The following is a 13429-nucleotide window of genomic DNA, read 5'->3' as shown; positions in this document are numbered from 1 at the left end:
ATCAGTGGTAGATATGGACCTGTTACAGAGACTGCCGCGTGAACATGAATTCTGTGATCTGCAGTCCGGTGACGTATCCACAAGACCACCACATCTCAACAGTTTTTTTTATACAAAGAAGAAGGCAACTTTTAGCATACGCTTGTCTTATGTATATCGATACGCCTTCAATTCAATATAAATCTAAGAGCGAATCAAAGAAGATTAGACAAAGAGAGAGAAATAAAAGAAACGGAAGGAATTTATATCGAAATATGGGATCTTTGGTAATAGGAATATCTCACCAGTCCTTCGGGTGTATAGCACAATTTCTGCCTTGTCTGGGTTGGTGAAAATAGCGCTATGCGAGACCGTGACTTCCACCGGAGTTTTAAACTGAAGACCAGGAGGGGATAGCTTGAGCCCAACTGAGATGATAACTTCGTCTTTGTTCAGGTTTAAGTCATGTGGAACGGTTGTCAATGCTTCTGCTGTGATATATTTCGCTCTGTCCTCATCTTCTGGTGAAAGTGAAACCTTGATGCTGTACTCGTCGAGACTTATAATCATTGTCTCTTCTCTGATGCTCTTCCTCGAGGAGCGAGAGATGTCTTGTGGACTGGTAAGATATGGATCGTATGTTCGGGAGTATGGGGGCATATAGCTAGGTAAAGCCCCACTACCAAAAATACTGCGAAGGTAGTCATAGTGGTCCTCTTCATTAGCAAGTTTTCCCGGGTCAGCACCTTTCCTGACAAGGTATTTGACAATAGCAAGATGACCCTTGAGTGAAGCTATGTGAAGAGCAGTTATCCCATATTTATCACCAATTTCGATACCTGCTCCTTTGTTAACGATATACTGGACGACTTCGAGATGGCCTTTTTGAGAAGCACAAAACAAGGGTGTCCTGTCGTTTTTGTCACATTTGTCAAGCTGTGCCCCTTTACTAACAAGGTATTTGACAATACCAAGATGACCCTTGAATGATGCTCTATGAAGAGCTGTTATCCCATCTTTATCACCATTTGTAATGTCTGCTCCTTTGCTCACGATATACTTGACGACTTTAAAATGGCCTTTTTGAGAAGCACAAGACAAGGGTGTCCTGCCTTTTTTGTCACATTTGTCAAGCTGTGCCCCTTTACAAACAAGGTATTTGACGATATCAAGATGACTCTTGAATGAAGCCAAACTAAGTGCGGTCTTACCATCGTCGGTACTCCTATCCAGCTCTGCTCCTTGACTGATTAGATATTTCACTTCATCTATATTTCCAGTTTGTGATGCATCATGTAGTGCTGTACATCCACCTTTACCACACGTGTTAATATTGGCTCCTTCTGTCAAAAGGTACTCTGCTATGTCAAGATGGCCACTGTATAAAGCAAGGTGTAGAGGGGTCCAGTAATCATTAGCAATTCTCCCTAGGTCTGCCCCTTTATTAACAAGGTATTTGACAATGTCAACATGACCTTCGACTGATGCTATGTGAAGAGCTGTAAACCCATCTTTGTCACCAACATCAAGATCTGCTCCTTCGTTCGCTAACAGCTCTACCACATGAAGATGGCCTTTCTTTGAGCATAAGTGAACCGATGTCTGTAGGTTAGCATCGACTACATTCACTTTTGCTCCATGATGGGTAAGGCATTTAACCGTTTGCAAATGTCCGTTTTCCGAAGCAATGTGAAGGAGTGTCTGGCCAGACTTATCCGAGCAGTTTACATCAACTCCTCCCGAATCCTCTGACTTGTCCTCCGAGTCGATTAATGATTGTATCTTCAGGAAGTCTCCTTTTGCTGCTGCTGAAAACAGCGCCATGTTTAACGCAATTCACACCCACAACGTTTTTCTCTTGATGATAATATATCACCGTGCTCTCAAAACATCATGTTTTTTTTATTGTAATGTAACATTGAACTACTGTGTAAATTAGCCTGTACCCTGTAGTACCGATGATATTTGGTCTTTTCTGAAGGAACACTCAAGCGTGATTATATGAAAGCATTACATAAATTGAACTTTGCATTCAGATCCGTATTCAGCTGTAGAAGTCTGCCTACATTACTGTGCTGCGTATTGCAACAACACAGTCCTATTGCCTTGCCATTTCTCTGTATTTCTTTTGGCCTGAACTATACCTGGTTTCAGATTAATTTTGCGCGAAAGAAAAAGAACATGGCGGATCAATATTTCATTACGCCTCATTCATAACCAGTGCTAGGTTGACGTGCCCCCCCCCCTTCCCCACGCACATAAACACACACACAAACAAACACATCGAATACTAAGAAATATGAGAGAAAACAGGAAAAAGAGAGAAAGATGAAAAGGACAGAGGAAAATAAATGAATACAATCTCAACCATCGCTTTTCTTTCAAACTCTACATGTGTAATTCTGTAACCTGCTGATGTAGAGTACTCGCTTCATTGATCTAGAAGTGGCAGAATATAAACCAAATTTGTCAGTATATCTCCATCAATAATGAGCATTATGAGATGCTAACAAAGTGTTAGTCATTCGTCTTTCTCCATGTACATATATTATGTACTTTGCTCAAAATGTATTACTTTCATAATTCTCATATTGAATACATTCTCAGAATTTTTTTTACTAAAAAAAAATGGACTATCATCCTATATCTTGAGAATGAGTTCTAAAAATAAAAAAGACAAATTTTGATTCATGTGTGGTTCAACTAACAGAAGATGCCAGACCGACTAAAGATCGGACACACTATAACATTGCCCCGAATCGCTAAGAATCGGTCGATTTGAAGTCGGTTTGGAGGTATGATTAATACCCCAGTCACACTGGCACACCGGCTTCGTACCGGCTCCAACGAGTTCAAACTGACTTATTGTTGGCCTCTGTGGATAATGTAATCGGTGCTCTGCTCTGGTCTGGGTGCACGTGGATGTCTTTGTATTTGATTTGTTGTAGTACGTATTACAAGAATAAGGTTTACTTCTATTTTCTTTATGGATCTTTTCTGGGGACTGCAGCTACTTAAACATCACCTTTATTTTTTTGTTCCATTCAGCAGACAATATTATGGTTCGTGATTGTTATGTCACTGTCCTCCAAAGACAAGTTTTCGGAATGTATTATTGTTATAGTGATGAATTTTAACAATCTATCCTTTCTTGTTCTTTTCTTTCCTTTTTCTTTTCTATCCCAGATATTTTCCGATTGCAAGGATAAATCTGTGGGTATTATTTTGCAAGAAACATATTGAGTTTAATGTGGGATTGAAGTTGTTATTGGTACTTTTCACAGTATAGGTGTTCTTGTGTTGATTGATTTACATTTAGAATTCAAGGTTCTTTCTTTAATTTCAGATCAAATCGGGATATATTGAACCGGGGTTAGAAATTATGATACATTGTAAATGCGTATTCTCCAGTAAGAGGAAAGGGGTCACAAAGGCAATAGTTTTTGCATGAATTAAAAAGGGATTTGGATAATACGGGTAGAGTTTAATATAATAGGGGAATATTTTAATTTGATGAGTAGTCAGTATGGTATCGGTCGCATTGGTATGACTGAGATATAAGGTTAGATAGGCTTGGTCACATATAAACATCAACAATTAAATCGGTCTGTGTAGAATAATGTGTAGACCAGTTCGTAATTAGCACATGGTTCGAATCACCTCAAACATCTTCAGATATCTTAACTTTTGTTTAAAGTTACCTAGGTTTGTCCATGTCAAATTGTTTATACAAACTGGAGTACTGGATCCGAGAAAGTCGTTGCTGAAGGATCATTTGTGGGTTGAATACCCTAACTATACCTTTAATTCAGTATTCCGAAAATCAGAAGTTTTCAGAATATCACCCCAACATGTATTGCTTCATGGTATGAAATATATATCTGTTGTAAGTAAATTGCTTCTAGAATGGTCAAAACCTGTGGCGCTGAATTGTTAAAAACATTGTCATTGGGTAGTTCTCTAAACAACCAGCAGCTACCTACATGCAATTAAATTCTAAGAGCGTATACTGATTAGCGTTCACTTTCAGTGTTGTCAAATACAAACACGCATGATACATGTAATAATCTCAGCAATTTATTCTCTTTCTGCCAAATTATTTGTGTATAAAACCCTTCACTGATGAAGCATTGAGAGCTCTACAGAGTGAGTCAGAAAAAAAAATTCCCACTTTTTGAAGTTGTATTGTTTGAAGTAAGAACATTGAATCGTGGATTTCATGATATCTCTTGATAGAGTTATCCTCCCAGTACATTTAGGTACCATTTTCATTTGAATCTCTGCATGCATGACTGAACATCAGACATTCTTTACAAGACTGACAGATCTCACTTGCACCAAGTAGCTAGATGAGGAATAAAATAGTGTTTTGAACACAGACTGCCAGACAGACAAGGCCCACCCAAACTGTTACTTTTTGACGGGAATTCTACCTCTCATACGGAAAGTTGAGTGGCTGCTGTCCTCTTGGTGCGTATTGTCGGATGTTGTGCTTCATGATGATGATGATGATGAAGATTAAGATGATGACAATGATGATGATGATGATGACATGATGGTGGTAGTGAATTTGTACTAAAGGGAAATATTGTCAGGGCTATGCCACTTAAACATTCAACGATCTTGATAAAAATCATTGCTTAATCAGAAAAGGGGAAATTATGAAACAATTGTCACGGTGTGTGCGTGTGGGTTTGCGTGTGTGTGTGCGTGTGTGTGTGTGTGTGTCTGTCTGACTGTCTTTGTTTAATGCACTGTTTTATTCCTCACCCGGTAACTTGGCGCAAGTGAGATCTGGCAGTCTTGTAAAGATTGTCTGATGTTCAGTCATGCATGCAGAGATTCAAATGAAAATGGTACCTTAATGTACTAGGAGGATAACTCTATCAAGAATAGCATGAAACCCATGATTAAATATTCATACTTCAAACATTACAACTTGTACAAAGTGGGACATTTTTTCTGACTCACTCTGTATAGGACCGCGTTCCAGTCAATGCCCTTTATGAATGACTGGTAATCTAACGTCATTGGGTGTGCAAATATGTCATTTCTTTTCAAACTGAGATTCTCACAATATATTCAACTTAATTCAATTCAATTTATTTCAAACACAAATAAAAATACATATCATATAAAATATATAATGTAATGTGCTATCCATAATACATTGTATGTAGGAGTGCCCCATGGAAGAAGGCACTAAGGAGAAAAACAGAAAATCCTGATATTTTTGTACACAACAACGAAAGAATTGTCCACGAATACATCACAGTCCATTGACCCAATTGCCAATTTGAGATTCGCATATAGATTTAGAGATATCATTTTTCAAACATTCATAACTGCTTTATTATTTGACCGATTTATTCAAACGTTTGCAATCATGAGTTTCTTTTTTGTTTGCTTTCATACAAAATTAATGAACTTCATAACAAAGGAGCGCCTATCATACCTATCTATAACGAATATCATCATGATATACATAAAAGTTTAATTAATCCAATGCAATTAAAAATATATATGTACACAAAAAAATACATAAACAGTTTGATAGTAGAAGAAGAATAAGTGTCGAATAAAATAACATAAAAGACGAACCCATTTGTAATAAACGTTTGAATGAGAAGGATCTCAGTACGCAAAACGTAATTATGTTCAGTTTTTTTATGAGGGATCCCCTTTATCTTGGCAGATTTCTTCCTCAATTCCTTAGTTGTCTTCTTTATAAAGATTTCGTCTCTCCAATATATATTTTTTGTTTTTAATGACATTTAAAAAAAAAGGATACTCGCATATGAAAGGCAATAAAATCGCTGGTCTTGCCTTGCTCCTGGCCACAGGAGCTAATTGTTTTAGTAATCTTAAACACAATATTCAATTTAATACCTGTGGTTCCTTCTAGATACTTTCAAATGTTGAATTCATTTTATATCATGTGATTTGAGTTGATGTTAATTCACTTCCATAAACATTTACATCACTTTTCTGCTTACAATCCTGTCAGTGTTTATTATTTTTATTAGATTTTTGTATTTGATAGATTTATTTACGAAAAGCAAATAATTACCATTTATTCCATACAACGATATTTATATGTACAAGAAGAGAAAATATTGGTTGGTAAAATGGGCGGATAATAGCATATGTGCTAGTCGACCCTAACGCCTTATACACAGCTCAACAATGTATTTTGTACAAGTTACTTTCAGAAAGCAAAACACAAACAAAGAAATTAATTTACTATTGCAATCAATACTATACAAATATATAACTTTAACAATGTCTTACAAAATACGAAATATAATTGTTGTACACATACAGACTATTTGCATGGATTTTTGATTCATGATTTGTTCAACAAATGTGTTGTAACAGAATCTGACATTAATAGGTAATCAAGTAACTAACCACAAGAGACAATGGAGATCGACCATGTGTCGTTCTAAATTTTTGCAGACGTAATTGTTAACCTTCTGTTTGCCCGGTTGAGTGGCTATACTCTAGAATATCACAGTAATCTATCAAAATATAAGACACACTTTTATTAAACAGATCAAACATGAAAGTAATTGAGCTGTATGAGTAATTTGATTTGATTTGATTTGAATTGATTTATTTATTTCTGTTTGATTTTCTTTTTCTCTTGCATTTTTACAAATATATAACAAACAAATATTGCAAATTTACACATGACAAAAGAATATATGTAGAATAAAGTAAGGCTGGGTGTAACTAATCGAGAACATCAAATAGGAGGGTTGACAAAATAAGCAAAGCTTGATAGTATGACTACCCTCAAAGGATACATAATAATACAAATATGGAGGAACAAAATATTGGTAAAAGGGGAAGAAGACAGAAAAAAGAAGAGAAAAGAAAGAGGAGATGCACATCAATATTCACAGTTTTATGTGGTAGTTGGATTTCAATTTGATATATAAAGATTTTAAATAAAAAAGAAATGCAAATTTGAATACTGAGTGGCCAACTTGGGATACAATAGAATGAGAAGACTCGCGAGGTTCGGATAGTACGAATGTGAAAGTAAGATCAGCCAGCTGGTTTTAAACCTGGGCCTGCGAGTCGGAGCCTCTCTAAATGAAAAAAGCACGAACTGCCATTTTCTGTGAATACATTATGCTCCTTAAAGGAAACCAAAACCTTCATACTAAGTTACTTTTATTGTAAAGTTTAAAAGATTTGAATAAAATCAGTGAAAATTTGAACAAAATCGGGCAAGGAATAAGGAAGTAAGAGCTTTTTTTTAATGACTAGTCACTAGAGGGCGGTATTCAATTTGATGACATCATCTGTGAACAACTCTCCATGCCTTTTGTACATAAAATTTCACAATTTTTTTGTTTTCTTCGTATTTATTTGTGTTCTTGATCCGACTTCATAACATGTGAAGTAGAATATCATTTTGCATTCTATATCTTGCTTTCGGGGGAGCACATTATCTCAATCACAAGAAAAAAGGAAAAACTTGAAATTTGATGTACAAAAGGCATGGAGAGTTGTCCACAGATGATGTCATCAAATTGAATACCGCCCTCTAGTGACTAGTCATTTAAAAAACCTCTTACTTCCTTATTCATTGCCCGATTTTGTTCAAATTTTCACTGATATTTTTCAAATATCTTAAACTTTACAATAAAAATTACTTAGTACGAAGGTTTTGGTTTCCTTTAATAGGCTAACCTTATGTTGCTTCCCCACACCTGTGTGGTTTTATCCACGTGTTATATGATAATGGAAAATGTCAAAGTACGCCTAGGAACGAAATGTTGCAATCCTGATACACTGATTTACATAACGAATATGACTATTCCATGGCAGACGTGTATCATAATTGACAACATCAACCTCCTTGATATCCTATCAAGCTATTTCCAGTTTACCATTTATACCTGTTTTTACGCATACTACTTATGAACATGATATAAGTTTCATTGAACTAGTTGAAGTTTGTTTATAGCAATGTGCCAGTTTTTCTGTGTGTTGTAAACTACTTCATTCACATTAATTTCGCACTGGTCAGCTTGATAAGTGTGACTTATGTTAGAATCATTTGCAAAAATAACAGCAATAAATTGAAATAATCAGTTAATGATGGCAGATCATTTATATAGTTAAAAACAAAGTTGGCCCTAGTACTGATCCTGGTGGAACACCACATCTTATCTTATTCCATTCAAATAACGTTTGACTACATTGAACAATATGAGATCTGCTACTGAGATAGTCCTTAAACCATGCGAGAGGTAACCTCGAGTGGCATTATACGAGAGCTTCGCTAGTAGTTTTATGATTAAATGTGTCAAAATTGCTTTCTTAAAATCGATGAATATTCCAACAGTGAATCTCACTTCTTCGTTCTTTTAAAAGCAATCTTGATGCAGCGAAGCAGATAATAAGAGGGTAAGCGTCTACACAATAGGTATAATGTACTCCAAATTGAATAAGGTTTACGCAATATTGGGGAATAATATATCCGACAAACATGCATATATTCCCTTTAACTAATGTTTAGTCACTTTTATAGGCCCGAATTGTGCTAGTATTTAAACCTGACGCTGGATTCAGAATTTTGTCCATAAATGCAGGTTCAAAAAGGAAATAGGTCTGTCATTCTAAGTTTTCTTTTAAACATGAATTTTATACCCTGAATATGGCTTAAATAAATCAGGGGAATACGACCTTAAAGTATACCTTTATTATTCTTCGAGCAAATCCAATGGTTGTGTTTTTACAACAACCATAAAGTGCTGTTTTTATAGGTTGTCCAAATAACGAGCCATAGACCCTGGATTAAAGGGTGATATGGAACAGATTAAGTCTGTTTTCTAATCACTGGTGTCTGTGTCATCATCTTCCATTTGATCCTTCCAAAGATCAGCCGACATTGTTCTCTCAAACGCATAGTCCTCACATAGCTCTTGACAATCCCCACGATTCATGCGTTCGAACGCCTTAGCCAGGTCCCCAAGGTTCTGAATCTTCTTTTGACTCTCAGCAAGAACGAGTAGTTCTTCAGTCGGGTTTTTGCACTGCCCCAGTGTTTGTATGTAGTCTCCAAGTCCCAGCTGATTGGCAAGACCCCTCCAGTCATCAAAAACTGGGCTTTCTCTGTTCAACCGACAACGCAGCTCATGCTGTAGCGTAGGAGGTACTATGGATACTTTATAAGAGCGTGTAAAGGAAATGAGCGTATATCACAATTATATGTGCTTGCAAAGTACTTAATATATTATTAACCCGTTCAAGTTCCAGTAACCATTTCAGGTATCCTACCTACTTTTACACATCGGACAAGTGTAGCATATATAGATTGATGTTTTGTCAAAAGGGTGTTTGTTCGTTACTATCTGCAACATAACATCAAATGTCACCTTAAATTTACGATTGATCGAGGAGATAAACTTAATTTTTTGGAGGTACAATTGACATTTGTTTTGTTACGGAGCCCAGAACATGACTTTATCTTTCAACTCCTTACCAACTGTCTCTGTCTCTGTTACCAAATCATGTGTGACTTGGTAGTCATGTTCACATGACGGTGACTCTATCGATGATGGAGTTAATGGCCTAGGCCTTGTAAGGACTTCAGTAGAACTACTTTCATCTAAAAAAAGCAACGTAAAAAAAGCTTTTAAAAAATTATTAAAACCAGACTTCGCCCTGTGTTGTAAAGAACTCTGACTGATCCGTTATCTATCGCAAGTCGACCCTCAAATCGTCTCTTTACAATGAGGAGATGTTTTCATATAACAAGCTCGCCGACATCAAATTGAATGCGTGTTAATTTTGACACACGTTTTTCACTTTTACCCATGACGGTTTCGTTGAACGATGCTCTGCATATCAAAAAGGAAAATAGTATTAATATATATTTTTTCTAATCTTACATTTGGATGTTCCCCGTCCACCATCAGTTGGTTCAGCTTTGCCTTTGGACGATGCAGATTCTCTCGGAGTTGATTGGGGACTTTGATTCTCATGCAGCACATCTAAATTGTGAATACATGATATCAAAGTGATGAGAAGCGATTAGCCTGAACTGATAATTATTCCAAATTAGAGTCTCTTGGAACGATGCTTTAGCTACACCAAATGAACTGTATAGCATTGCACGTAAAAATAATGTACATTTAATATAAATAATATTGACATACATACAGGCTTGCCCAATGTATACGCATTAGCATACTTCTAATGATGCGGGGTCAAATTCACTGGTACCAGCAGTAGTAGAATCTTTTCACATGACAAATTTGTATCAGGATCGACAACACTGGTAAAGAGTTCATTTTTGTTTTCAGGAGCATTTTTGTTCAGTATCAATAAAATTGCGTTTTTTAAATTCGTAAAATCTCACGTCTTTCTTACACAAGTCATTAAAATCGCCTGAAAACAACAATGTTTGTGGAATGTTATTTTTGTGTTAAATCTGCTGTTTTTCACAGCTTGTCCGAAGCCCAGGAAAATAATCATTCCTGAAACTGCACAATAATACCTTTATCTCTGCCAGCACTGCAGCAATCCCCACCCCCCAAAAAAGGAATTCATGCCCTTGATATTACCGTTGTAGAGTACTTGGAAGGCGATACGCTTCGTGATTGTTTGCTTCAAGATGAGCGTGACGAGAACTCCGGATACTATTTGTTCACGTGACTGAAGAGCAAACGGCATCCGATTGGTCGTCATGTCAAAGAAAGCACGTACTTCAAGTTCCTAAGAAAATCAGAGATAACCATCAATTAACATCCTACGAAGTTAAAGGAATTGTGTCATGGTACATTCTAATCTAACAGTGACACCATGAATTCAATTGATTGATTTGATTTATTTACCAACAGCAATACATTTCATACAATAGTTCACATATACAAGAAGAGAAACTATTGGTTGGTAAAGGGGCCAGATAATAGCACATGTGCTAGTCGAGCCTAACCCCTATGGCCAATGTTTGAATCATTTTGCCTTAAATAATATTATAACGAGAACCAAGTAACCTCGTCAAGACCACGTATAAGCGCTTCAACACAGAAACAGCGTTTATATATACTGTGGCAGTGGCGTACGCATGTTGAGGTCTTAAAGTGTAACATGGTCTTAAAGTGTAACATGACTCCCTAGCTCCTGAAAAAATAGTCCCTGCGTTGAACATGCGTACGTGGAGCTCGCAGACGCACTTTGTACTTTGAAACCTAGCTAGCTAGCACATCAAACAGCTGCATTACTATCCTGGCCAGTGTATTAGAAACTCTTTTTAGGCCTACGTTTGTCAAGAGACGAGGACCCTTTTCTCTTTCTATATAATTCCTTTTTTTTATAATGGCTTGTTTTCGTTTTTCACACTCAGGAAATTTACAGGACCTATTATCTTAGGATCTGTGTTTTTCCTACTTTTTCCTTGCTTGTCAGCACCTCGCATCCTTACTAAAGTCATTCCCTGGGCCCTGCTTATTATTCCTACTTTTATCTATAATTTTTTGTTGACGCAAACCAATTCTCTTCCATCCCCTTCGTCTTCTTATCAATTTTATACCTTATATAGCAAAGATTTCGTTATATCACTGCTCTGCACAGCACTTGAAACACCGTCCTTTGCCATTTGCATTTTGTTTCATTCTTTCTACCTAATATTCTTCTCTTAATCTGTTTGCTGTACGTTTGCATTATCAGGTACTCCCAAGCATTTTGCTTGAACATCTACTTAATTGTCAGCGCTCACAAGGCATTAACATTTGTTTATCTTGGAGCACTGGCCAGTTCTGTTTAAAATATATTCATATTTCTTTATGTATGTTTTAATGTATACTGATGTTTTTTGTATTCAGAACTGAAAATGAATAAAATAAATAAAATAAAAAGAATAGAAGACATATGGTATTAATGTAACTCTTCCTCGTTTCCCTTCTTCTGTCGTCTTCCTTTCATTCATATTATTTCTTTTCCTTTCAATTCATTTTTTCTTTAATAAAACATTCATGTTTCTTTTTTTTCGTAGTTCGTTTTTCCCATATTCTTTATTTCTTCCATTAATTTTTTTTTAAATAATTATGTGTCTTCGTTTTTATTTAATTCTTTTTACTTTCTTTCTAATCTTCCTTTTCTTTTCTATCTCATTTTCCCTCCTATATTGGCAACGTTTTGTGTATGGGATAAACAAAAAATACCTACTCATGGAACTATGTGCTCTGATCGGTCTTTATTCCCCTCTTTTTTAAGATGTTGAATTATTGCTGCCAACTAGCTAGTTAGCCCAATTTAAGCCTCGGTCACAAATGCCATTACGAACTGCTACGAACGCCGTACGAACGATTTTCAGACAATGGAAATTCGAGAAGACAATGGAAAAACAGGGAGATTCGTACGAAATTATCGTTCGTACGAACCATTTGTGACCGTAGCATAAGCGAGAGCGAGCATATTACACATACAATCATGTACAGCTAGCTAGCTACAGCTGTGCGTACGCGCCGCGCGCACGCAGCGACTATTTTTTCAGGAGCTAGGGAGTCGTGTTACACTTTAAGACCATGTTACACTTTAAGACCTCAACATACGCAGGCTTTTTTTCAAGGGGGGGGGGGGGTGGGGTTCAAATCGGGCCCAAAATTTCGCAACGACTCAGCCAGCCGCTGAATAAGCGGGGGGGGGGGGGGGGGGGGGGGGGGGGGGGGGAGGTAAGAGGAATTTTTTTTTTTGGGTCTCGAAATTTGAAAAATCTGACATTTTGTCCAGTTGGGGGGGGGGGGGGTAAGGTCACCTTTTTAAGGTCAGCCATTGGCAATCTCAAAAGGGGGGGGGGGGGGTTTCCAAAATAACATACATAAAACATACACATAACAAAAAATCGAGGGGGGGTTAACCCCCCCCCCCCCCCCCTGCGTACGCAGTAATTATTCCGTCATATTTTTCCCTTGATAAATGGTGAGGCAAAGCAATAAATAATTAAAGTCTAATTGTTTGTAATATCTCTTTACAAGCTGCTAATGATGTAAAAGTGAAACATATCAGTGAAATACAAATCTGTATGTTTGGGGAAAATCCGCTGCCGGCCGCCGAGCGGGCTACTTCTCGGGTTAGGACCATGGCTTAACGGGAGTGTGTCATGACGAGACTGCGTGTCTTTCCCGTGGCCCTACTCGGGGCGAATCGGATGTAATACGACTACGGACGAGGCGACCGCAGCATTCACGTGCGTGCAACATACGCGAAACCGAAGCGTAAGAAAAACTTTGGTCTGTTTCGCGAACGCTAGCGTGCGCTGACCCAGTGAATCAAGTCCATTTGTTTACGTGCAGTTGTCCAAAAGAAGACGTAGATGGCATTAACCAGTATTTCCCATGATACACTCCCTTTAACTTGGTATCATGATTTTTTTTGGTCTACCTATGAAATGTGATCTATTGCTTACATACTCTCATTGTGGTGTATT

General features: G+C 37.1%; 1 protein-coding gene across 1 annotated transcript; it reads right to left on the bottom strand.

Annotated features, from left to right (window-relative positions):
• Positions 1-545: 545 nt before the first annotated feature.
• LOC115924669 (serine/threonine-protein phosphatase 6 regulatory ankyrin repeat subunit C-like) lies at positions 546-1803 on the bottom strand. The gene is made up of 3 exons (XM_030987391.1): positions 1455-1803; positions 672-860; positions 546-598 (listed from the first exon to the last, which is right to left on the bottom strand). Exons 1-3 carry the CDS (start codon positions 1801-1803, stop codon positions 546-548), a joined length of 591 nt encoding a protein of 196 aa, XP_030843251.1.
• Positions 1804-13429: the final 11626 nt, after the last annotated feature.

Source organism: Strongylocentrotus purpuratus, unplaced genomic scaffold, assembly GCF_000002235.5.
Source record: "Strongylocentrotus purpuratus isolate Spur 01 unplaced genomic scaffold, Spur_5.0 spur5_scaffold_16, whole genome shotgun sequence".
Classification (NCBI taxonomy): domain Eukaryota; kingdom Metazoa; phylum Echinodermata; class Echinoidea; order Camarodonta; family Strongylocentrotidae; genus Strongylocentrotus; species Strongylocentrotus purpuratus.
This window is presented reverse-complemented; position numbering and strand designations above follow the sequence as displayed.